This window comes from Rhagoletis zephyria, unplaced genomic scaffold, assembly GCF_001687245.7.
Source record: "Rhagoletis zephyria isolate East Lansing unplaced genomic scaffold, Rhagoletis_zephyria_1.1 Rzeph_scaffold_01061, whole genome shotgun sequence".
In the NCBI taxonomy this organism is placed as follows: Eukaryota; Metazoa; Arthropoda; class Insecta; order Diptera; family Tephritidae; genus Rhagoletis; species Rhagoletis zephyria.
Window position 1 is genome coordinate 68,987 of NW_016158145.1, and position 25,515 is coordinate 94,501.

The window sequence follows — 25,515 nt, forward strand, 5'->3', positions numbered from 1 at the left end:
AAACGTCGGAAAAAGGTACAATTGTACCTACTTTTTCATCCCTGGTAGGGACCCCCTCTATGGCACAACACCAAGGCCACGCGACAAATGGGAAGAGAAGCTCGGCCAAATACTAACATTTTGTGTAAACGCTAATCTATTATTATTTTTACACGTAGAGATGTTGACTTAAAACACCGAGGCCGTGGGTTCAAATCCCGCTACATGCAATCTAAACTATAGTACAAATTTCTCTTCTTTAAAGCCCAATTTATATCAGGCAGAATTGTCAGTCACATGCAGCCTCATTGCGTAAGTCGTAAATTAGGCTGAATTGTACGACTCGACAACATTGGCATTGTCTACTGTCGTACTGAAATAAGTAAACGACGAAAAGCGTCGGAAACTATACAGTGCTGCCAAGTTTTTCCGTTTTAATACACTAGTCGAGTGGAAAGTTTAGGCAATGACGTGAAATTATCGATATGATTCGACCCTCGAAAAACGACTTGCATTCTACACGACTCTCGCAATGAGGGTGATTATCTTATTAAATTGAGTTTTCGACATTCGATACGATACTAGGGTTCTGGTACTCGATTCCAAAAAATATCGCTTGAAAACTATCGAGTAAAAAATATCGGTATAGAATGCCAAAAGTATCGATATGGTATCGTATCGTATCGAAATTCGTGTCCCTACATTCGCCAAAAAATTATTGAGCTAAGAAAACATCAAAATGACGTCGAAATCGTCAATTCAGCAACGCTGCTGTAGAGCTGATTAGCGCTGTAAAGCTGATGAGCGACAAGTAAACTTCCAAAACTATTCACTTGCTTCGCTATTTTCTCATCTTTATTTTTATTCTTTACACTGAGTGCCGACTATGTGGCGAATATTTATTGAGTTACTGAGTCACATATTTTTTAAAAATGAGTCTGAGTATGCGGCACATTTTGTGAGTCAGCTCGATAATTCCGCTTAGTGCTGAGTTACCCCGCCCTATTGGACAGAAATTAGAAATATCCAACATGGTTACAACGGTCCTAGATAATGGTGTTGAATTGGCAGAAGAGGACATAGTATGGCAATTGCTAGAGTGAGCGTAACCTTCTGGCTTACTTCTCCGCCGGCAGCCTTCTTGGTCGTGGAAGGCGCCTTTAACAATGTTAATTTGACACTGCTCCATGGTGGCTGTAGGACTAATCCACTAAAACCGAACTGGTTCTTTTCACCAAGCTATATAAAATAGACACATTTCGAGCTCCGGCCTTCAATGGAGCAAATCTTGAATTACCAAAAGAAGGAAAATTCTTGGGGGTTATTCCCGACTCTAAGCTTTCTTGGAGAAGGAACACCGAAGAGCGGAGAAAAACGGCGCTCAATGCGCTCTACTCCTGCAACGCTACGATTGGAAAAGACTGGGGGCTGCGACCGCAGATAACACACTGGATTTACACGGTGATAGTTAGACGTATTCTCACCTATGGCGCGCTGGTATGGTGGCAGGCAGTTGACACCAAATCTCATCTACTCAACCTGCAAAAGGTGCAACGACAAGCATGTCTATGCACAACGGGGGCAATTTACTCAACGCCCCAGGCGGCTCTAGTGACCCTCCTGAACATTTCACCAATAGACCTATACGTTAAAAAGACCACAGCTAAAATCGCTCTACGACTCAGTGCGTCTACAACTTGCAAGGGTCACGCCACAATCCTCGAGAGAGCAACTGTCACTATCAAGTCACGGAAAATGACTTCAATCGAAATTTCGATATCCATTTTCCCTTCAGTGGTGACTGGGAATTTAGTATTGCTCTCAGCGAAGACGAAATACCCATTTTCACGGACGGCTCCAAAATGAATATCGGATCAGGATCCAGGTGTCTTCTCTCAGCAGTCCTATAGACTCCCAGATCACTTCAGTGTTTTTCAGGCTGAGATATATGCAAGCCACATGGCGCCAAGGTTGATGAGCAGGACCTAGCTGCATCTAAACTTGCCTTCGTTGTAGACAGTCAGGCGGCTATCAAAGCCTTAGGGTCGGCAACGACTACGTTATGTGCTAAAGAATGCCGAAGATCCCTACATGCCCTACATGTCCCGGGGCATTGTGGTGTCCTGGGAAATGAGAATGCGGACGAGTGTGCTAGAAGGGGATCTGAGATGGGGCTAGGGGAAGCGATCCAGATCGTGAAACGTCCCCTGCATTTTTGGTCTTCAGAAGCGGAGAGACTGATTAGGGCAGCCACTAACAGTAGGTGGGAAAGTCTGCACACCTGCATGGTATCGCGTTCGCTCTGGCCATGACCAAGGTGTATATTAAGGCTTTTAAAGCCAAGTGTTAGGCTTCTCACAGGATAACTCACGGGTCACTGGACAATCGGCCACATATCCGCCAGGTTTGGAGTCTCGCATAACAATTTCTGTAGAAGCTGCAGGGATGAGGAAGAGTTAGAATCCGTCCAGCACTAACTTTGCGAGTATCCAGCACTCCGAGGAAAACGCCTCAAGTTACTTCGAGAAACTGGATACCTTGGGGAAAGCTTCTCTGGAAGAACTACTTGAATTCGCGCTAGAAAATCAAAATGGTTCAAAGACATGTAGTGATAGGCTTGGGGTAACCCCCCATGGGCATCGCAATGGGCGTTCGTGGCCTCCGAGTGAACTCTACGCAGAGCTGCCCGTTTAGCCTAATCTAACCTAACCTATTTATTTTGATACGTCATCATTAGAGCCTTAGAGTATATGTATACATTTTAAAAATATATACACGATGCATAAAAATCGCTACTTAGTATAATTTCGCAATAAAGAGCAACTTTATCGACGTTGATTCTAAATAGAGATACGTACTTAAGTAAATAGTTGGAAGTTTATTCGTTGCATTTTATATTTATATATTTATATATGTATCTACTTATACATATATAGCATTACTTACTACATATACTAAAACGTTTTATGTACTTTTAATTATTTCCTTATTTTGCTACATAAATTATAATTCACAATTTTTATGTAGATACAGTTAACTAGTCTACTACGTTTTTCGCTTCCCGCAAACTAAATTAACTTACTTCCAGCATCATAGGAGCAATTGTTCATGTTCATGCATAATTTCTTTATATATATATGTACATACATATATACGATTTGTAAAAATGCGAGCGAGTTTCATTAAATTGCTAATTTTCTGCAAACTTAATTTACCAATTTGCGTAGTTGAACAGGTTTTCGCAGCAATGCTGCCGCAATAACGCTGGTTGCCCTTGATGATTACGATTACTATTGAGCTGTGTATTAGGGAGGTCCATTTATATTTAGTAGTAAGGTTTACTTAATGAAATGAGCCGGGCTAAAAGTTGGCTTTATTGTATATAGTTTAATTCTGCGAGTCAACAGTTTTACTCTATGGATATATGTACATATGTAGATGACGCGCATATATTCGACGGAGAACCTTTTCACTCAAAAAACTTCACTCTACTTCAATTCAATCTTTCTTTTTATCAACAATCATCCAGCCAGTCAGTTATGTAATTTCTCTAGAAAAATTGCAAAAAAACAATACAGTCTAAGTCGGTACCAACCACCGAGTTTTTTAAGTTTTTCAATCACATTTTAATTAAGGCTTCGTGGCTGCTTTGCAAGGTGATGGAATTGTATTATATGTTTGGTTCGTTGTTTGTAAGGGCAAGAAGGAGATGAGATATATCCATAAAAAGTCATATAAATTTATCTATATGCGCATGTATGTTCGTATATTTCTCTGTTCGTCGGTCTGTTTGCTTGAAAGCAAACTATAGAGATGCGCGGGCGACTTCTTATAAAGTAATAATCATTTGTGAAAGTCGTGGTTACTCATATGCATACATTCAAATATAACTGCCATATATACATATATAATTGTTCAGATATGAGATTTTGCGTTATAACTCCTCCATTTAAGCAGCTAAGAAAATGAATTTTTGTGCTTACCCTCTTGATAGGTATAAAGTTTACAGTAAAAAACATCAATATCGGGTCACTATAACTTATAGCTCCCAAACAACTTTTAGTTCAGATTTGCTGTTTTGCTTTAAAAAAAAAAACTTCCTTAAGACAACTGTGCATTTTTCTGCACTATTTGCTTATCAATCACACAAGGCCAACTGAGAACATCATCAAGATTGGTGCTCTTCAAGGTATATCTCAAATACCACTTATTAGATACATTTGCTTATACTAATTAAAAGTTCATATTAAGATTAAATCCTAGAAACATTTTTTTTAGAATCTAAAAAAAAAATCATGATTCAAATATAGAAAAANTACATATATTCACATTTGTTTGTTTTTACATTTGTATGACCGATTTGTACATTTGTAACTTGATAACAGTGCACAAACGTGATTCCACAGCGCTAATCAGATTAATAACGTGTAGAATATATTTTCGAAAATGTGGCAGAAGATTTCAACTTTGATGTTCGTCTTGATGAGCTTGCAGCTTTCCGCCTTCCACCACCACCATACAGATGGTTTTTTGTGAGCAAAATTTTCATCGCATTTGACTCTCGCCAAAAAAGTATATACATACCTACTCTTTCTACCATTTAGTTGTTGCTCTGCCTACATACATACATACATACATACATACATATCTACATATATTCAATTCAAACATTAACTTGCCGTCGATTCTAACTGATCGAATCCCTTTCGAAAAACCTTACTTACATATGTAGTCTCGAATACAGATAGCAAAATATCCTTACAGTACAGAGATTTGCAACAATTTTCTTAGATTCATAAAAATCACAAATGAGTCTTGCAGAGTGCAAAAATGACAAATACTAAATGTAGGCAAAAATATATTAAATTATACCACTTACAAGCTAAATAATTGCTTAAGTGGACAAATGTGTAGGCAAACTGTCAAAGGAAAGGCACAGCCGTGCTTTTAAATTGAAGCTTTGCATCTATACACATTAGGGTGGTCCAAAAATGCATGTGAAAAAGTAAAGTCGGAATTGTAATGCTCTCACCCCCTAGAATTGTTCTATATCGAAAAAAAGTAGACCCCTATTTTTTTATTTTGAAATCAAAAAATAGTTAGTGGTCGCAAAACAACTTTTCGTAGAAATGGTATAGATTTCCTAAAAATCATTATTTTTCTGTCGGGAAAATTCTGTTTGTTTGCAGGAGATCCCCAGTAATAATACCCAATTTTTTATTTAACTATTTTTTCATCGCAACTATAATTTATAGGTCCGCCAAAAACCCACAAAAAACACCGAAAAATGCAATGGGGCTATAAATAAAAAATCGTTAGTATTAAAAAATGGTTAAATAATCAATTGGGTATTATTATCGAAAGTCTCCTGAAGAGAACCAGATCCGATCGAAAAATATTGATTTTAAAGAATTCTATACCATTTCTATGAAGAGTAGTTTTTTCCCATACAAAAATACATGGAAAACTTTGAGCGCTTGAGCGACCCCTAAATATTTTTTGATTTCAAAATAAAAAAATAGGAATACACTTTTTTCGATATAGAACAATCCTAGCGGGTGAGAGCATTACCATTTCGACTTTACTGTTTTTGGACCACCCTAATGCACATACCTACTTCTGTACTACATACAAATATGTATACAACCTACATGTTGCGCCATATTTGGATGATACAAACTACCGTTTGTGCTAAGCAAGTGATAAAAACAAATTATTCGACTATTATTACGATCAAAATAAATATTATGCAACTAGTTAATCTTATAATTGTTTATGTCTGCATATTTTTAAGTACGTGTAGACATATGTATGTATATAAATACATACAATTGAACTCTTGCGGCCACTTTCTCGACTACCTATTAAACATTTTATTTCTTTTTTAACACATCGACTGCCACTTATAGTATGTAGGTATGTGATCGACAAATTTGACCGGAATACTGTAACCGCTAAATCCGAATATGCCATCAAATTTAACTCTATAAAAAATGTCATATTTTAATAATTTGTTGGTTGATTTTAACGAATGGTACCTTCTTTTACTCGGAATTAAACATTCTTTTCGAAGTATTGCCTATAATATACAGGGTTTGTTTGCAATTTTATCAAAAAATGTTGTAGAAGTGGAAGAAATAATAAAAATTGTTGTAAACTTCAGATTTAATACAAAAGTTTTCCATATATTTTTTTAGTGCCGGGAGTCATGCGAAAATAGTTTTTTAAGAAAAAGTTGAGAATTTCAGGGTGTTAGAAAAATTTTGAAAACAGTTTCGTGAATTACTCGGCCAGCCCTACGACCTGTACTAGGTCACTTAAACGGAACGAACAAAAAAAAAATTAACTAAGCCGAACTTTTTCTCAATTTTTTTCTGTGTATTTCGCTTTTCGTGGAAAAGTTACAAGCCCGTAATTTCATTAAAAGCCGCACAGTGAAATGGTTTTTCTTCTGGGTCATACATACTTACATTCTTATTTTAGCTGCTGATTGATTGTTTATATGTGAACATTAGGGTGGCCCTTACATGTAAGAAGCAAATTTTTACATCCGATTTCCTAAGCGTTAACCCATACGTCGATGCTACTATAATCGAAGATAACACATATAAATTTTGTTCCCAATTGGAGACGGTTGAGGCTCGCACAGGGGTCAAAGATCAGAACACCCTATGAAGACGCCATAACCGACTCCAATCGGGACCAAAATTTATATGCGATATCTGTGATCGTGGTATTACCGATTGAGGGTGAGACTGAAAAATATCCTTCACTTGATTTTAAGGAACACCCTAATGCTCATCTTAAATATGTATGCATTTATTATTAAATAATTTACTTGTCAGTTTCGAAACAAAATCGTTGGTTTAATCTATTTCACTGTATTTTTTTTCTTTTTTTTTAACAGATTAGATGAAGATAAGTTCGAGTTGATCAACGTAAGTATATTGCATGCTTTTCTTGTTATTATTATATTTTTTTTTAATTATGCCTTCATTCAACTTACAGAACACAGTATTACCAGAGGCTGTACAATTTTGGGAACAAGCGCTAATGGTGCGCGAAACAAAGGGTGTAATTAGGCTTAACAGGTTGGTGTTACTATAACCGACTTAACAACGGAAAGCGCATAAAAAAAATGTATTAATTTCCTCTTAAAATATTTGATTCACATAGAAAATGTAACAGTACGCAAGTGTTTGTGAAAAATGGGCTGACGCATTGCATCGATAACTGTAAAAAGGTGACAATGTGCGGAGAGGTTGAAGTGCCAAAGGAACATTTAGATGTGAGTATTTTGTGTAAATGCACTATTATTTGAACTACAGCCGCGGGCAGTTTAATAGTTTCATTTGATTGAAATGTACTATTCGAGTGATTTGGTTAGTTGTACTCCTGAGCAGGGCTGCAAACCAAAAAAGAAAACATATCATTAAAATTTGTATTTTTTAAGGTAAAATTTCGCAATATACTATTTTGAGCAGAAATTAACTGGTATTTTCGCATTTTAATTGTTAGGCATTCATTATAAGCAATGTTATGATTAAATTTTACTTTTGGATGTAAAAATCCCAAACCGTCCCCAAAAATCTGAAACCGAAATGTTACGAAAACAATTCGAAAAGTAAAACTGGAAGAATTAAAAAATAAAAATAAAAAAATTAACGGCTTTGAAAAATCGCGAAAGGTCCCGAAATATAAAAGATGTAAGCTAAAAATAAAGGTAAATATTAAGAAAAAGATAAGGATGAGGATACCGATAAATGTAAAATGAACATAGAGGAAGAAAGATTAGTATAAAAGTAATGAGATTTTCCGGATTCTCGGGACTATTTCGAGATTCGGAATTTTCATTGTATATATAGATATTGTTTTCGATATACTTATCAATATTGTTATCTACATAATCGATTTTGTTATCTATATATATATGTATAGATATATATGGATATTTTTATCGATGTAATAATCGATATTTTTATTGATATAAAAAAGCATATTGTTATTGATACACTTATGACCATATTTATCGATATTGTTATTGATGAACATATTTATTGATATTGTTAACATAAAAATCGATACTGTTATCGATAAAATAACCGATTATGCTATCGATATTTTATAGATTTTTTATCGATATTTTTTCGATATTTTATAATTTTTGTTATCGATATGTTTATAGATTTTGTTATCAATATTTTTTATAGTTTTTGTTATCAATATTTTATTGGTTTCCTTATCGATACTTATCGATATTTTTCTCGATATTAGAACGAAAAGGGTAGAGGTAGGGATAAAGATGGAAAAAACATAAAATATAACACTAAGCTTATAAGATTACATATCGTCGTTTAAAGGACAAAACCGCGTATCGTCATTCTGCAAAACCGCGTAACTGACATTTGTTGCCAAAATTGGCTCAATCCTTATCCATTCATCCTGAAATATACTAGCCAGAAATGCGATTGCTTTATAGAAAAGAGAACCATTTTGAAATAGGAGTGTTTTTACTCTCTAGAAAATAATTTCTACAGCTTCACATACCCGGTTTTGCATTTTGCTGATACGCGGTTTTGCATTTTGTTGATACGCGGTTTTGTACTTTAAACGACCATGTGTATAATAACACCAGACTTATTCACAATTTTGAATTAATGACATGCATATGTTCATACATATTTACCAGAGTTGTGAAAAATGCATTAAAAGTTTTAAATGTATAGCATTTTAATTTAAATGGAAAAAATTAATGCATTAATTTTTGATATTTAATGTAAATGAAAATTTTAGTGCATTAATTCCGAAGATAAAATGTTAATGATTTTTTTTTTTTGTATTAACATTAAAATGTTTAAATGAATGCTATTGCAATAATATATTGCATTAAAATTATAGCAAGCATTAAAAACTAGAATTTTACGGCCAAAAAAGATAATGACGAACGTTAAGGCTGGTTTCCACTATGTCAAGTTCAATGGCATTTGTCGTTAAATAGGTAAAAACACATTGTCAAATGGAACTAAAAAAACGGTTTATTGATTGATTTAGATCAGAGTAGGTACTCAGTCGTGTACATGCGCTGCTAAATTGGCTAGCTGTCCGTTTTTGGCTTATAATATATGTAATCGGTATGCATCAACAATCAACATAAAAATCTACAAAAGCACTCTGAGTTGCATGCACATTGGCTTTTATTTTCATAAAACATCTAACAATGTTTAGAAGAATTTTTCTACACATACACATAATATAATGAAGCAGAAAAAACTATTGGTAACTATTCCAAGTCCTTCCAAAAGTGATTATTTATATTTCACTAGAAAAAATTTTTTTGGTTTTTAATAATGCAAACGAGCAAAAGTATTAAACATTTTAGTGTATTAAAATTTTTTTTTTTTAATTTAATGAAAAAAATTTCATTAGCATTACATTTTTCAGAATTAATACATTGAAATTTTCATTTAATTTAATTTCATAAATTAATGCATTAATTTTTTACATTAATATTATTGCTTTAAATACCATTAATGCATTACAAAATTAATGCATGTTTCACAACTCTGATACATACATATCTGTGGACATTTGAAAGAACGACTTAAGTCTATCTTCCAGACACAAAAAAAAAATAGCATAAATCGACAAAACATATTTCACCTTCAGAAAGATAAATTTCGTACATATATAGAAAGAAATATTAAATTATTTTATCGCTATTCACAACATTTTAAAATGTTTCAGTTTTCAATAACAACGTTTTCTTTTAAGTAGAATTTATTGCTCTGACAGAAAAAAGAGCTTTTCCGACACACGCTACTTTGTTTTTCCGTAAAAGATAAACTTAAGTTGTTCTTCAAAAACTTGCAAATATGTTTATTTTTTTTTTATAATAGTACTTATTGTAAGCTTCTCACATTCCGCAGGTTTGTCGCGTATGCAACGCCACCGGACAAAATTGCCGAATTGACGAGTCTACACAAGCAGGTGATGGCATTGAAAATGCAGACTTTATATTTTATGTGTCAGCACGGCAAACAGAGCGCTGTCACAAGGGTCTAACGGTTGCTTATGCAGCACATTGTCAACAAGAAGCCCATTTAGACCGCCCCATTGCGGGACATGCCAATCTGTGTCCAGAGAGTATAAGCACAAAGCCGCAGGAACTACAGACTTTATTGTCGACAGTGAAGCACGAAATTCTGCATGCGCTTGGGTTTTCAGTCAGTCTCTATGCGTTCTTTCGTGACGATGAAGGCCGACCCAGAACGCCACGCAAGCCCGATACTGGAAAGCCTTATTTAAATGAAAAGTAAGTTTATGGTCTTCTTTTAGCAACAATTNGCTTGGGTTTTCAGTCAGTCTCTATGCGTTCTTTCGTGACGATGAAGGCCAACCCAGGACGCCACGCAAGCCCGATACTGGAAAGCCTTATTTAAATGAAAAGTAAGTTTATGGTCTTCTTTTAGCAACAATATTTCACAAATTTTCTTCATTGAAGACTGCAAATTCACCAGTGGAGCAACGAGACAATAAGAACAGTGGTACGTGAAAATTGGTCAGTACGTGGTGGTCATGTTCGCAAGACGTTGGATATGATGGTGACACCGCGTGTCGTGGCCGAAGTTCGCAAACACTTTAATTGCCCAAAGCTTGAGGGTGCGGAGTTGGAAGACCAAGGAGGTGAAGGCACAGCATTGACTCACTGGGAAAAGCGCATTTTAGAGGTATTTTCTAGCAAAACTGTGTGTGTTTTATTTTTTAATTGTACTCGTATTTTTAATTCTGTTTACATAGAATGAGGCAATGACAGGAACACATACGCAATCGCCAGTATTTTCACGTATTACTTTAGCATTAATGGAAGATTCTGGTTGGTATCGTGCCAATTACAGCATGGCGGCGCCGCTTTCATGGGGAAAAGGTCTTGGTTGCAATTTTGTTATGCAAAGTTGTAAGGATTGGATTCAAGCTAATAATGGAAGGTTAGTTGACTATTATTGGGAAATACATATACACATATTTTCTTTATGGTACATGAGCGTTTGGATGGTGATGAGCTGATCAAATTAATGTTGGCATTGAAATGCATTTTATTAGCAAGCATATGAAAAAAAAAATATTAAACAAGCAACTTTAAAAAGCAGTTTTCAAAGACAAGCTTTTACTAGTTGTTAATAAAAAAAAAAAATTGACCCAGCACCATCTAAAGACAAAATTTTTGGTGTAGTCATTTCATCCCATTTAAGTAATATATGTATGTTCCAAAAATAAAACAAATCGGTCCATAAGTACGGATTTTCAAAATATATCTCGCTTCCTTCGCCACCTATCGGACAAAATTTTTGTGGAGTTATTTGNTAATGGAAGGTTAGTTGACTATTATTGGGAAATACATATACACATATTTTTTTTTATGGTACATGAGCGTTTGGATGGTGATGAGCTGATCACATTAATGTTGGCATTGAAATGCATTTAAAAATCAGTTTTCAAAGACAAGCTTTTACTAGTTGTTAATAAAAAAAAATTGACCCAGCACCATCTAAAGACAAAATTTTTGGTGTAGTCATTACATAAGTACGGATTTTCCAAATATATCTCGCTTCCTTCGCCACCTATCGGACAAAATTTTTGTGTAGTTATTTATTTTTATGTAGGTAATATACATTCAAAATATGAACCATATGGTACCATAAATACGGGCATTTCAAATTTCTCAACAGCTGGGCCACCTAGCGGATTAATTCATCTTTCATATTGCATTGTCATCGGGTTATGTGCTCGAATCTCTAACTCATTGGGAATTTGGTTAAACATTTATTTCAAGATTTGATTACACACTGGTGTAACTTAATAAAAGCTTTGTAAATTTTATTGNTCAAAATATGAACCATATGGTACCATAAATACGGGCATTTCAAATTTCTCGACAGCTGGGCCACCTAGCGGATTAATTCATCTTTCATATTGCATTGTCATCGGGTTATGTGCTCGAATCTCTAACTCATTGGGAAGTTGGTTAAACATTTATTTCAAGAGTTGATTACACACAGGTGAAACTTAATAAAAGCTTTGTAAATTTTATTTCGGCTTATTAACATTTTATTTAATATTATTATCGAGCTTTGTACCACGATTATAATTATTTGGAAAAATCCAAAAAGCAACAAGGTCTAAGCGGTAGAAGTTATAGCTGCAATTTCCGAGATCACCACATCTACTCATCAGGCTCCTTTTTCTAGACTTCAACGGGGATTGAACCCATATCATCGATGTGCAAAGTCGGAAGTCTGATGTGGAGGTATAACTTCTATCGCTTAGACTTTGTTGCTTTTACCATTTTTCCTAATAAACATAATCGTGGTACAAAGCTCAATAACAATTTTAAAATTAATAGTATTAAAGGAATGCTGGAGTTAATTTGGTTTTGTTGTTGCACTAGAACTACTTGGGTTAGAAAGAATTAATAAGGCTTCGCATAAACGGAATGGTGGTGTTCTTTAAGACTTGTTTAAGGCTTGATTTGAAAGCATGCTTCGATAGTAGAAATGCCCAGAGCATGCTTAAATTATGGAGGTAACACTTCTTCACTTACGGACGCGAGTAAAGGAGATGAACCCTAGCCGCCACTCAAAGGTGACGGAATCGATGTACGTTGGATTGGTCAAAGGCGCTTGACACTGTCTGCCACTCTACGCTACTAAAATACATTGAGGGTTCCGCTCTCCGACAGCTTCCGCTCTCAACTGGCAGTCAACGAATTTTCTGAGTGGTCGTCGTTCGTCAATCATCATCAGCGATAAAACTTCGAAACCAAGAAGAATTAAACAGGGGGTTCCACAGTGTGGTTCGGAAATGGTTTTGATGACTTTTGCTCGAAATTAAACGCACTACAAGGAGCCTAAGACTATCCCCCACGAAATTCTCGGTAATCATTTTTACCACTTGAACTAAAGAGGTCAGACTACAGCTGGGAGTTCACGTCGACGTCGAACCTATTCCAACTGTGAACAACCCTCGGAGTTACCTTCATCAGTCTGCTTTTTTTCTCAGCACACACAACCGCAATTGTCAATAGAGTTCAGAGCCTCAACAAGGTCCTCAAGTCGCTAGCCGGCAGTACCTGGGACGAAGACAAGGCAACGTTTTTTACAACGTAAAATATGCAGCACCCGTGTGGCCGTTGGGGACCAGCAGGACGCAGTGGATGCAGCTACAGACTTGGCAAAACACGGAACTCTGGGCCGTCACGGGAGGGCTTCTGATATCGCCAAAACACCACCTACATGACGAGGCCTAAATGCTCCCCGTTAAGAATCATAGCACCATACTACTGACCCGGAATACTCTAGAAAAGGTCCCGATGTGATCTCAAAACAAGTCTTGGTGTGGTCCCTTATCTATTAATCTCAAAATGAAAATATTGTTGAAATAGTCCAGAACTGGTATCGAAACGTACCAGAACTAGTCACAAATGATTCCGAACAAATTCTTAAATTGTCCTGAAATAGTCCTGAAATGTCCCGAAACGGCCTTAAACTTGTCGTGAACTGTGTCCGAAATGATCCTGACATAGTCCAGAGGTGTTCATTTCGACACACAAGAAGCAATTACAGATTTTGTGCTGGGTTAACGCAAGATTTACCCATACCGAGAGCTAAGCTGTTTACACATCAAAAATAAGATAAGATGCATGAGCGGATGAATACATGTTCGACAATTGGAATTTAGGAAATAAGAGCCAAACGGCAAGCAATGGCAAAACACCGACTGTATTTCTGTAATGAAAGGGCTTCTAATTCAAAGCATTGCTGTTCGAAGGCGGCGTAAAACTCTAGTTCCCTCCATTTGTTTCATCGGATTAACATCAGAACGCAGACCACAAATTGGAGGAGAAGCTCTGCCAAATACTTAGCAAAAGTTTAAACGCCAAACTATTAATATTATTAGTCTCTAGTTGAGCTCGCAATTTAGTTATAACGTGAAGAACGTTTAAGTCAGAAATAAAAAAAAAGGAAAAAATTATAATTATAAATCTGAGAATCACTAATAAAAAATGAATAATAAACGCATTGTAAAACTNTAAAAAAAAAATAAAAAAATTATAATTATAAATCTGAGAATCACAAATAAAATGAATAATAAACGCATTGTAAAACCTAAAGAAAACCTAGCGTCTGCTTGCAAAGTGAAATCGAGCTAACCCTTTGTGTTTTCATCGTCGTTCATTAATCATCATCCATTCGTCGTTGCTCAATTTAAAGTGCCTATTTCATGTAAGCGATTCTAATTGAATAAACTACCTCACTATTCTTTCCCTATTGCAAACTATAGTACGAGCAATGAACGCGAGAATTGGCTGCGGTATGCGGGAAATTAAATCTAATTTAATTCTCATACAATGTGAGCTCATAAGATAATTACCTATTTATTGCAGAGGTCGTTCAATTCATCCGTTTTGTTCAAAAGTAAAGCAAGATCCCTTACAAACTGAATGCACGGATGATCGCAATTCGGTGGCGCTGTGCAATTTAATACGGCATGATTACGAGTTGCCAAAGAAATATCAGGTAATTTGCATTTGCACACATCAAAAAATAAATGCCAAATAATTTGTCATGCATTAATCTATTTGCAATTCTAAAGAATTTCGACAGCATAAGTCATGTCATAAGCGGCGAAGAAGGCTATTATGGTGGATCCGTATCATTGGCAGATCACTGCCCCTACATTCAAGAGTTTACGTGGCGCAGTAAAAATGTAATTGTGCGCGGCTCACATTGTCGATTTGTCGAGAATAATCCGAGTAAGTATTGGCATATGTTTTATACTATATAGATTTCCATTTCCACCGTTTTAACTAACGTCCAACTAAATTACATTTGCATATATTAAAATTTTAGAACCTGAAAAGAATTTCGCTTTGGAGAGTTACGGCATCGGCTCGAAGTGCTTTGATCACAGTGACTTTATGTGGGAAGAGCGATCATGTCATCAGACGCGTGAATGGCAGCACTGGGGTTCAGGTTGCTACAAGTACAATTGTACCGATGGTCGTCTTCATATACTGGTGGCCAATTACACCTACACTTGTTACTATCCTGGTCAGACGTTATCAATACGTGTGAATGCCAACGACTGGTTGCATCGCGGCNAATAAATATCCGCGGGATACGTTAACATGTGCGGCGTGTATGGTGATGCCTCGCAGCCAGATATTTATGCTTGTTGCCATAATTGTTGCATTTATTGTACGACGTGCGGACATTTTGTGTGGTTAACTCGGAAGGTGAAGAGTTTTGAGTTGTTTGTTTTACATTTCTCGGGGTAGTGATACGCAATGTCCTTTTTTTTATAAAAATGTATGTATGTATGTATAATGTGTACAAAAACTGTGTGTGCTCTCAGTTAAAAGTAAGCACACATTTTACCAATTAATTTTAAGTGTATCAAATACCATATTTGTATCTAACTATGTATGCATGTAGAAAGCTCAAATACTGTTTTAGGCTAATTTAATTAAATGCAGTGTTATACATATAGATTCAATATTCTAGAAGCATCAAAGTAAACGCAGCCTATCGGATTTAAGTAAAAAACACTAATTGATATAACTAAAGACTGAGATCACCATACTAGGTACTCAAAAAAAAAAGAAGCAATTTGTGCGCCTAATTGGCCAGCAATGACACGAAAATAAATTTATAATAGTTAATTTATTGGTTTAAAATATAGGCATGTATAAAATTTGTTTACTTACATATTTACATGTATTATGTATCGTACCATATTCGCTTTACTAGAATGCAATGATGTTTTATTTACTTTTCGTTTGCCTTGTGCAATGTGATTTAATGCTTAATTTTATATAAGTATGGAATCTACAGTTTTATTTTATGGCTTGTGAATTTGGAGCAACTATTCGATAAATAACATTATGTTGTGATAAAGACGATGGATGTTCAAATGTAAGGTTGGAGATTTTATAAGCTCAAAAATTGATTGTTATGGCCCGTTTACATTATGCCAGTAGCATGCGAGTCCAGTGAACCATTCAAGGTACTGTTATAATAAGAGGTACTGCTATGAACTGATTTTAGTAAAAGGTTCATGCTAGTAACTGGTTGTCGGTCTACTTTTCATTCCAGTGCTCCCATGCCTGGTATGCCAGTGCTCGCAGAACACTATACAGTGAAATGATTTATGGAAGTAAATTGAGATTGTTTCAAATGAGTCCGCCTAAAACATTTTTACTGCGTTTGCCTTTAGCTTAAGGACATCGTACTTTCATTTAACTAGCTTCTGAATAATGGAATAATGGAGACAGTCGACATTCCAATCCAGCGCTGGCCAGGCTCACTGGACTGGCATGCCACTGGCATAATGTAAACGGGACATTAAGGATGGTTACGCAGTAAACCCGCAGTGCGTCAAAGTGCCAAAACTGAATTTAACTTTTTAAACAGGTGGCAACTCACTTTAAAAGCCGTTCATGTAAATCCGTCCAGCCTTTTGTGAGTGAAATTATAATAACAAGAATAATGCACTTTTTTACCTCCCTTTTATTAGCTCGGTATGTAACTATGTTATATTGATGCGCCTAAAAGATGCAGCGATTTCTATTCTCAAGTTACATACCTGATGATCCGTACGAATGGAAATTATAATAGCGAGGTTTTAGTTTTTTAAACTATAATTTTATTGCTTTTGCTGTAGTACTATTACATGCTTAACATACAATGATTGCGCCAAATTACGGGTTATAATAACATTTAAACTCTTCAAACAAATCCGTACTCAGTTGTCAGTGTGATACATTATGAAATTACAGTGCCTCATACAGTTTTGGACATGTCTATAGCACCCCCATTTTTAAGTGATGTGGTTTGCCTCTTATGTTTAAATATTTTTTTAAAGAATTTTTAATTAAAATACGGTTTGGTCTCCAACAAAACTCATATAAACCAAAGTTTAAAACTTTTTAAGAGACCAACAGATTTTCACGCAAATTTCCATTTTTTTTTTCACAGAAGTGCTAGACTATTTTCGAGTACACCGTTTTATATAGCCCATTAAATTTTAGTGTAATAATGTGCAAGTTTCAAATTGCTAAAAATTATCAACCGTTGATTGTTTAGATTTTATTTTTTGTCGAATTCACTTCCATATAACGAGTAAACACAATTTAACAATAAGCTTAAAAATTTGTCCATCCTGCATAGCGTTCTGATGGTACGTTTCGCCCTAATGTTCCTTAAACTTTTCTAGCTCTCTTTTCCAGTTTTTAAATCGATTTTGCACAAGAAATTGCACAAAAGGTTTCGTAGTATTTTGAGACCTCATCAAATTTTCGGAGCTTCTTTTGGACTTAGCAAATTTTCCTTTCATTGAATATAAACAAGAAAACATAAAGAAAGTACATTTCCCTTTTCGAAACGATGTATTTTCAATTGCTCTAGCCTTTTTGTAACAAAATACGCGTTGTCATAAAAAGCTAGCGATATGTACTTATAATTAATTGGCTATGATTGGGCGAATCAACAAAATTTTATTGTTAGAAAGCAACGTAAACGATATATCTATTTTTTAATAGCTTTCGTTCACTAGGCTTCCAAATTACTTTTGAGATTGATGCGACCAGCTTTTGGTACTTCTTTATGTATCGCAGACGTTCTTCAAGTGTGTATTAACTCAAAATTTATATATTTTTTGATTTCCCACATTTAATGTTCACAGACATTCCAGCAAAAAGTGGTGTTCAATTTTATGGTCATTTGCTGCTAAAAATTACAGCGTAGTCTGTGCTTCGAAAAAGTTTCAGTGCTTTCTGACAAATGAAAGATTTTAAGTTAATTCAAGGATGCGTTCTTGTGTGACTCACATATTCTTTGTTCATTTAATTCTTTAAAGTACTGCTATAAAAATTTCGAATTGGCTTTTACAATGGCACAGAATTGCATTTGTTGACGTAACCGTTTTTACTTCTGTAAAAAATTTAAACTGTTTAGTTAGGATCTTTTGACATTTCCACCACGATATGTATGTGTATATGAACGTGTCTTATTTATGCATGAACACTATTGTTTTTGTAAAACTATCTAGCACTTGAAATTTTTTGGTTGGTATATTTACATATACATATGTATATATCGACAATAATTAGACTGCTAAAATGATCGATGGTATATGTCTGAAGGCAACTGTAAACGTCTATACGTAAAAGGGAAAACCAAAACGTCTTCGGCTGTGCTGATAACGTGTGTAGAACGTGGTCACACATTAAAGTATGCATTCGATAAACAAAAAAAAAAAATATTAAAAAAAAACGATATATGTCTATAACATATTACCACGATGACTAAGCTATCAAAAAATACGTAATTTGCTTAAAAAATCCACAAAAGACTCATTATCAAATTATGTCTCGGTTAAGTGACTCGCGCTAAAATGATTTCCGATAGTTCGATCAAAAACGAACTTTTAATTGGGGGAGCCGCAATTTTCCATGCGATACAAAGTAATGTTATGTTATGTGCATGTATGTGTGAGAAAATACTAGAATAAATACATATATGCACTTGTGTATCTCACATAGTACATAAGTATGGCAGCATTCCAAAACGTCAAAATACCAATCATCAGTCTCTTTTAATTCTAAACCGCACCAGGAGAAAAGGTCCAACTTGCGCAACCTAGTTGAAAATTAGCATCTAAACATGGTTGCGCACATTTTGCATCACAATCTGATGAGGTTTAGATATAATAAAAGAGACTGATGCTTTAAAATTTGACGTTTTGGAATGCACCCTATGTACAAACATATGTATTTATCACAACATATGTGAGCCATTATTTTTTAAGTCGGACGGATTTCGTAAAAAAAAAATTATATCATGTCTCCGATTCGCTTTGTGGGTTCTGTACATAAAATAAGCTAACAAGTGTTCGAGGATTTTTTTTTTCTTTGGAGATATGATATGTCAAAGTTTGCATTATTTCGTGATTCCGACTAATATCTCTACATAAGTTTACGAAAACAAATTACAAAAGTGAAGTCTCTACGATGAGCAGAACCCGAGATATAACGATTTGAAGAAGTACATGATTAGTCAGAATCACGAAAAAATGCAACCTTTGACAGATCACATCTCCGAAGAAAAAAAATCCTAGAACACGTGTTAGCTTATTTCATGTATATGTAGAACCCATAAAAAAATTTGAAGCCAATCGAAAGTGTGACACCAAATTTGGTGTCCCATATGAAAAAGAATATCTCATATTTCCAAGCAATACTCCTTGTTGCTCTAGATACATATTTTTATTTTAAATTGTGATTTAATAACTTTAGACGTATGTAATATAACATAAAGGCTTGTTAGAAAATAAACTTTATACATTCCCTTATTATGACATTTCCAACATGAGATTCGGTTGGCATATGTTTTTATGTACATATATATTTATATTAGGGAATGGTTTTTTAAATGTGAAATGTATAACCACTTTTATGAAATGTTATCTTTAAATCTTTCATGGAATTTTATGAAATTTTAACTGCCTAAAAATAGGTTCACATAAAGGTGCCACAAAAGGGCTTATTAAGTAGCATAAGTTATATTTAACTATATGTATTTAAAGAAATTACGAATTTTAGAACGTTTGCAAATTTTATACTCATCATTTTAGTTCAAAGAAAAATTAACAACGAAATGTGTAAATATTTAACTGTTTTATAATTAGGCATATGAATTAAACAAAAAAAAAACGTATTCCGATTTATAAACGATTTTGTTAGAAATGAATTTTGTATTAAAAGTGTTTTTTTTTTATTTATGTATATGTATTTTTTTCTAATATTCCATAAAAAACTGTATTTCGATTTATAAACGAGATTGTTAAAAAAGAATTTTTATATTAAAACCATTTGTTACCATTTATCTAAGCACATGTACGTATGTATCTAATGTTTTTCGTAATATTTTACGACGAACTGTCTGAAAGTCAGATTGGCATAAGGACCGGCTTCGTAATATGTATATCTGTGTACGTATTTACCTATGTACATATGTAAATACCTACCTTAATTCATTTACAAAGCCTTTATAATGTAAATATTTGAGATATGTAAGGATTGTTTACATATCTGAAACAGTTTTACATAATAGGTAAATTCGTATATATTATTTGCATTGCAAAGTGGACATTCAAATTGTGTAAATTTAAGATACGTACCTAAATATGTATTAGTTACAATCGTAATAAAGATCATGTACAGACATGTGTATGTCTATTTAATCAATCAATTGAGTGAATCGTAATTTTACTGAAGGAATTTTTTCATTTTCTGAAAAATGTCTTATTCTTGATTGGCAGTCCAATAAAGAACGCCAATAGTTTCTCTTCACTGCTCCAATTGTTGATGCCAATAGAAGGCAAGTATTTCTCCACATGGCCGGAATCACGGCACCCGTGATTGAAAGATTATACTAGTTTACAGAAATAACAAAGAAAAAAATATTCCAGCCTGCGACATTCATATGAATTTTAATGTAAGATTTTCCTTTGAATCCGATTACGCAATCAGAATATAAGAAAGTAGAAACATTTGTGAGATATAGGCAATTTCAGGTTTTTGAAATCTGAAAAAAGTAGGTACACTCATTAAATTGCAATTTTCTTCAGACATAAGTTGCGTTTTTTTACTCATTTCCAGTAAAATCCAGTAAAAGTTTTTACGAATTTTCATGTTTTGGCGTTTTCGTACGCAAAAACTTGCAAAGTAGGGGAAATTGAGAGAGCGAAAAATGACAGCTGCAGTTGCAAGTTTTTACTGGATTTTACTGGATAAATTTTTACTTGTAAGAATTTGCCAGTACGAAAAACAGCTGATCGCATGTTGCTGTATGAAATTTAAACTAATAAGGAAACTGTTTGTGGATTTTTATTGTGGGAATTTTCAAAACAAACATATTTAAATATAAAATATATCGTTTTATTGGGAATATGCTGCGAATAAACAACCAATTTATCAGCTGTTCATGAAACTTGCAAATTATTACTGGAAAAGCGTTCGCGTACTTTTTTGCAAATTTTTTCTATGAGAGCGAATTCTTAGAAATAAAGTTACTGGAGAGTTACTGGCAAGTTACTGGATAATTTGTAAAAAAACACAACTAACGTCGGACGTGAAAAGAGAAAATCTGTGACCCTTGAGCAAATAAGTGTATCTCTGCGAATATATTTTTACAACATATTATTAAAGAAATTTGTGTACAGATTTATAAAAAAACTCTAAAGGGGCGTTTGTGGCAATGCACATGAGCCAAATCTATTTAAAATATTTTGTAACTATCAATCGTTCTGCGATCTTGCACTCAATGATTGTACCAACTGAGCATTGGGATTTTCTTCCATAAGTGAAACCATGAAGTTTATAAAAATTGTTTAAGATACATTTTTTGTTCGACAGAAAATTTTAATGCGAATTTTACATACGATCGTCGATAGCCAGCGAAGATCAAAAATCGAATACAATTCATAAAAAGGTCCACTATATACATTGGGAATATTTAATAGCCAAGTTATAACAGTTTTAAACCAAACTTCGAAACTGCTGTACTAGTTTTTAACTCCAATATTACAAAAAAAAAANAAAAAAAAAAAAAAAAAAAAAAATGCGTAAAATGTCGAATGAAATTTCGAAGTTTAACTTGAGAATCGTAATAATTTAGCTCTCAAAGGGCCTAGAGACTTCTACTTTGGCTTAAATTAAAGCTCTTTAATAGCACTAAAACTCGCTTGTTGTGCGAGGGATAAAAATTGTGTGAAGGATGCACAGCTGCATTTTTAAAATTGAAGGGCGGAATTTTTTTTCGTTTTTTAAACAGTGGAATCGTGTTTTTCGTCTCAAAATCTATAATATTAATATCAATGGCATTATTTTTCCGTGAAAGGCAAATACATTAGCTTTCAGAGCCATTTCGTTTCATATCAAAAAATTGCTTCAGTCGAAAGCGATACGATTAATTCGCAATAAGTGTTAAAAAAACACACGTGTTCCGTCGAGTTAGCTCGAATATTTTTTTTTCAGTTGAGAATTGTAATTTTGAATTTTTAAAATTACTACGGTGTATTTTTCTCAAAAATATATGACTCAAGACATATGATTTATAAAAATATAGTTCATTTATAAACAATATATCGATGGCAATGGGAAATAGGGCGTTTTTCAATCAAATTCTGAAGTAGGGCGTTCTTGCAAAGTTTTCTTAGATAGGGCGTTTTCGAACTGGCTGCCGAGACCAAATTCAACACCTGAGTCGAACCCCATTTGTTCGTTTGTCGTGGCAGCATGCCTTGAAGCGCAGTAGAAATGAGAATAGTGATGCGCAGAGTTTTGTTAATCTCTTACAATAGAAGGGTTATATTCTCTTTCAACATACGCACATGCATATATGTATGTATGTACGTAGATACGAGCACCAATTAATTTCATTTAACGAAATGGCGTGTTGTCCATTCCCGCTGTAGCGTATGTAGTGCATATTTTTAGGCGCAATATTTAACTACTTCCGGCGAGGCGACATCTACCTCTAGAGTCTACTTGTATTTTCTTTGTTGTGATACCTACCGACAAGGTTGTTGTCTAAACTTTTCTTATAGGATACTTGCAAAGCAAAAGGGCAACAGTGCTTGTCAAATCGACGAAGATTACCCGCTCAGGGTTAAGCTGTATGTAACTGGAAAAAACTCCTTACTAAGGTAAATTAAAAAAAGACTGGTGAAGTATACATATGTATATGATTTTAAGTTATAAAATTTATTTTCATTGTATTTTGTTAAATTTATAAATATTTCATACATTAAAAACAAACTGTAAATATACATACATACATATACATATGATATAAATACATAGATAACTATGTACATAAATAGTGATAATCCATTTAAAAGTTATCAACGAACTCGTTGCTAATATGTACAGTTAACTTTAGAAATGTTTAAAACTAATAAAGAATTTTTGCATAGGTTTACAAAATAAATAGTTACCTACCTTAAAAAAATTCAGTCCCTAAGCACTTGGCATTACATTACTTGGCTCGTAGCGCGATACATACATACATATTCGAATTAAACGGTAACGAATAGTTTTTCGAAAATTTCTGTTGAATTGATTTTGTTACATTTGTTTCTTAAAGTAAACACTTATGTAGTAGAAATGACTTTATGACCATAGCCGAAAGGGAAATAAACATCGGAAATTTGAGTATTTTATACTACAACTGGTGTGTTAGAAGATTTTGTTCTAAATTTATTCAAATTAATTACTGAAAGGATATTAGAATTGTAATTGAAGCATAGTACAGAGTTATCAGGAAAAAAAAACGAAAAATTCATATAAACTGACGTGCAAGAAATGGAAAAGAATATTTCTTCCATCAAAATTTCTTAAATTAATTTACAGCTCTCAAGAAAAAAAGTGCTCGTATATTTGGCCGTTTATTTCAAATGTGGCATTAGTCACTTCCAGTTCTTGTCCTTAAATGGTTGGTTACTTCTGTAGGTAAATAAATGATCACTAAAGTCAAATGGCATATAATACTTATGCCACTTTCAAAATAAACGGCTTATTTATTTCTTTAAAAAAAATTACAGCAAAGGCAAAGTACAACTTCTTCAAGCAGCGGAAATAATGAAACAAATTTCTTCAGATTTTTCTTAATGAGCTTAAAAATATATTTTTACATGATAGGTTTATTCACAATGTGCTGAACTTACTGGAAAATTATTACACCGCGCGACAAAAAAAAAGATCGAAACGCACGAAAACATCGATGCACACACGAAATATAGTAAAAAGAATTATTTAAAGAGTATTGTGCAATGTAGAATACCAATATGGGTATCAAATAAAAAGAAAAAATTCTCTAGAATTGAAAAAAAAATTTTTGGTTAGGTTTCGGAATAGGTATTGAAAATATCAATTCACTTTATTTTATTTTTCCAAAACTATTAAAATTAGAAGGACGAAATTCCAAACTGTGGCAATCTTCATATTAGTTCTTAAGATATATTAAAAAAAACTAATAAATTATAATAATAATAGACTGGCGCTCACACAAAGTATTGGTCCGTGCTTCTTTTCAAAAATAACTTTGGCATTCAAGGGCAAAGTTTTAAGAGGACATATTCCATACTTATTCTTCGTTCTGTACCAAAAAATTTAATTAAACATAATTCAATAGAAATTTTGTTTTCTATTTGATACCCATATGGCTACTAGACGTTTCACTGAATTTTTTAGTTAGCGAGTATATTGATTTTTTTTTTGTGTGTAAAATTTACTGCCGCGCGGTGTTATCGTTGATAGATAGATGTTCACGTTGAATGTTGCGAATACTCTACATTTTTCACTTTGATAAGTAAACTAAACAAAAATACATCTGATTTAGATATAAAAAATGTGCAACAATTGGCATTTTGTATTTTCCGAAAAAAATTCACGCATTTTAGGGATGTATCTATATGAATAATATTTGTGGTCATAAGCAATAGCCGCCTAAGCCGAAAAATCTTAATTCGAGAAAAAACGTTTTAACCATTTGGATTGTGATGTTAGCCTTATGGGGAAACCAAAATTTTTTCGTCTATAACTTTTTAAATAGTCTAGCTGGCGAGGTTGCTATTTCGCATACGCATGGAACAGTAGTTGCAGAATACGACAGCATTTCGACTACTGAGTGGAAGATCGACCTATCTCGGCAGCCAGGTCGAAAACGCCCTACCTCAAAAAAATTTTCAAGAACGCCCTATTTCAGAATCCGTTTCAAAAACGCCCTATCCCAGATGCCGATTCAAAAACGCCCTATTTCAGCACATTTTCAATATATTTTGAAGTGAGATAGGGCGTTCTTCAACCAAATTTTGAGATAGGGTGTTTTTCAATAAAATTCTGAAATAGGGCGTTGTTGAAAAGTTTTTTGAGGTAGGGCGTTTTCGACCTGGCTGCCGAGATAGGTCGATCTTCCACTCAGCAGTCGATATATAACTCAATTCATTCTTAAGTCGACTTAGGCGGTTATTGCTTATGACCACATATTATATGCCTACTAACTATGTATAAACATTGGATTTTTGCTCATTTGGCTTCTTACTACTATACACGCACACACACACACACACACACACACACATACACAATAAGTTAAATAGCCGCAAATACATCGAAAATAAAACTAAAATTAATTTTTGATTTCTCATTTGAATTCTAAATTTTTTTTCTTCTAAATACATAACAATTACACTGGCCTACATTCACACATTTCCGTTGAAGCAGTAAAAGTTTAAAAAATATAATTAAAAGATTTCCTACTTAGAAACTAACAATTCATTAAACTAATAAGCATTCAGCGTCAACAAATTACATTCAATAAAATTCATAAGGCGCTTAGTCGTCTAGCTATTTCACTTTACATACTACATACATACATATATATGTATATGTATATCAAGTGAATGGGCANCGCTTAG

General features: G+C 34.0%; 1 protein-coding gene across 12 annotated transcripts in view; it reads left to right on the forward strand.

Annotated features, from left to right (window-relative positions):
• Invadolysin (leishmanolysin-like peptidase, invadolysin) overlaps nucleotides 1-15,148 on the forward strand; it is a 37,829-nt gene extending 22,681 nt beyond the window's left edge. For 11 of the 12 annotated variants that reach the window (XM_017615724.1, XM_017615722.1, XM_017615718.1 and 8 more), the window contains 10 exons: nucleotides 6,887-6,917; nucleotides 6,988-7,070; nucleotides 7,156-7,267; nucleotides 9,906-10,291; nucleotides 10,481-10,706; nucleotides 10,777-10,964; nucleotides 14,317-14,346; nucleotides 14,420-14,552; nucleotides 14,629-14,788; nucleotides 14,886-15,148. In XM_017615724.1, coding sequence (XP_017471213.1) covers nucleotides 6,887-6,917; nucleotides 6,988-7,070; nucleotides 7,156-7,267; nucleotides 9,906-10,291; nucleotides 10,481-10,706; nucleotides 10,777-10,964; nucleotides 14,317-14,346; nucleotides 14,420-14,552; nucleotides 14,629-14,788; nucleotides 14,886-15,142 — 1,606 coding nt within the window. In that variant the 3' untranslated portion in view covers nucleotides 15,143-15,148. The remainder of the gene's footprint in view (nucleotides 1-6,886; nucleotides 6,918-6,987; nucleotides 7,071-7,155; nucleotides 7,268-9,905; nucleotides 10,292-10,480; nucleotides 10,707-10,776; nucleotides 10,965-14,316; nucleotides 14,347-14,419; nucleotides 14,553-14,628; nucleotides 14,789-14,885) is intronic. The other variant, XM_017615730.1, reaches the window with a different exon arrangement.
• The last annotated feature ends 10,367 nt before the right edge of the window (nucleotides 15,149-25,515 follow it).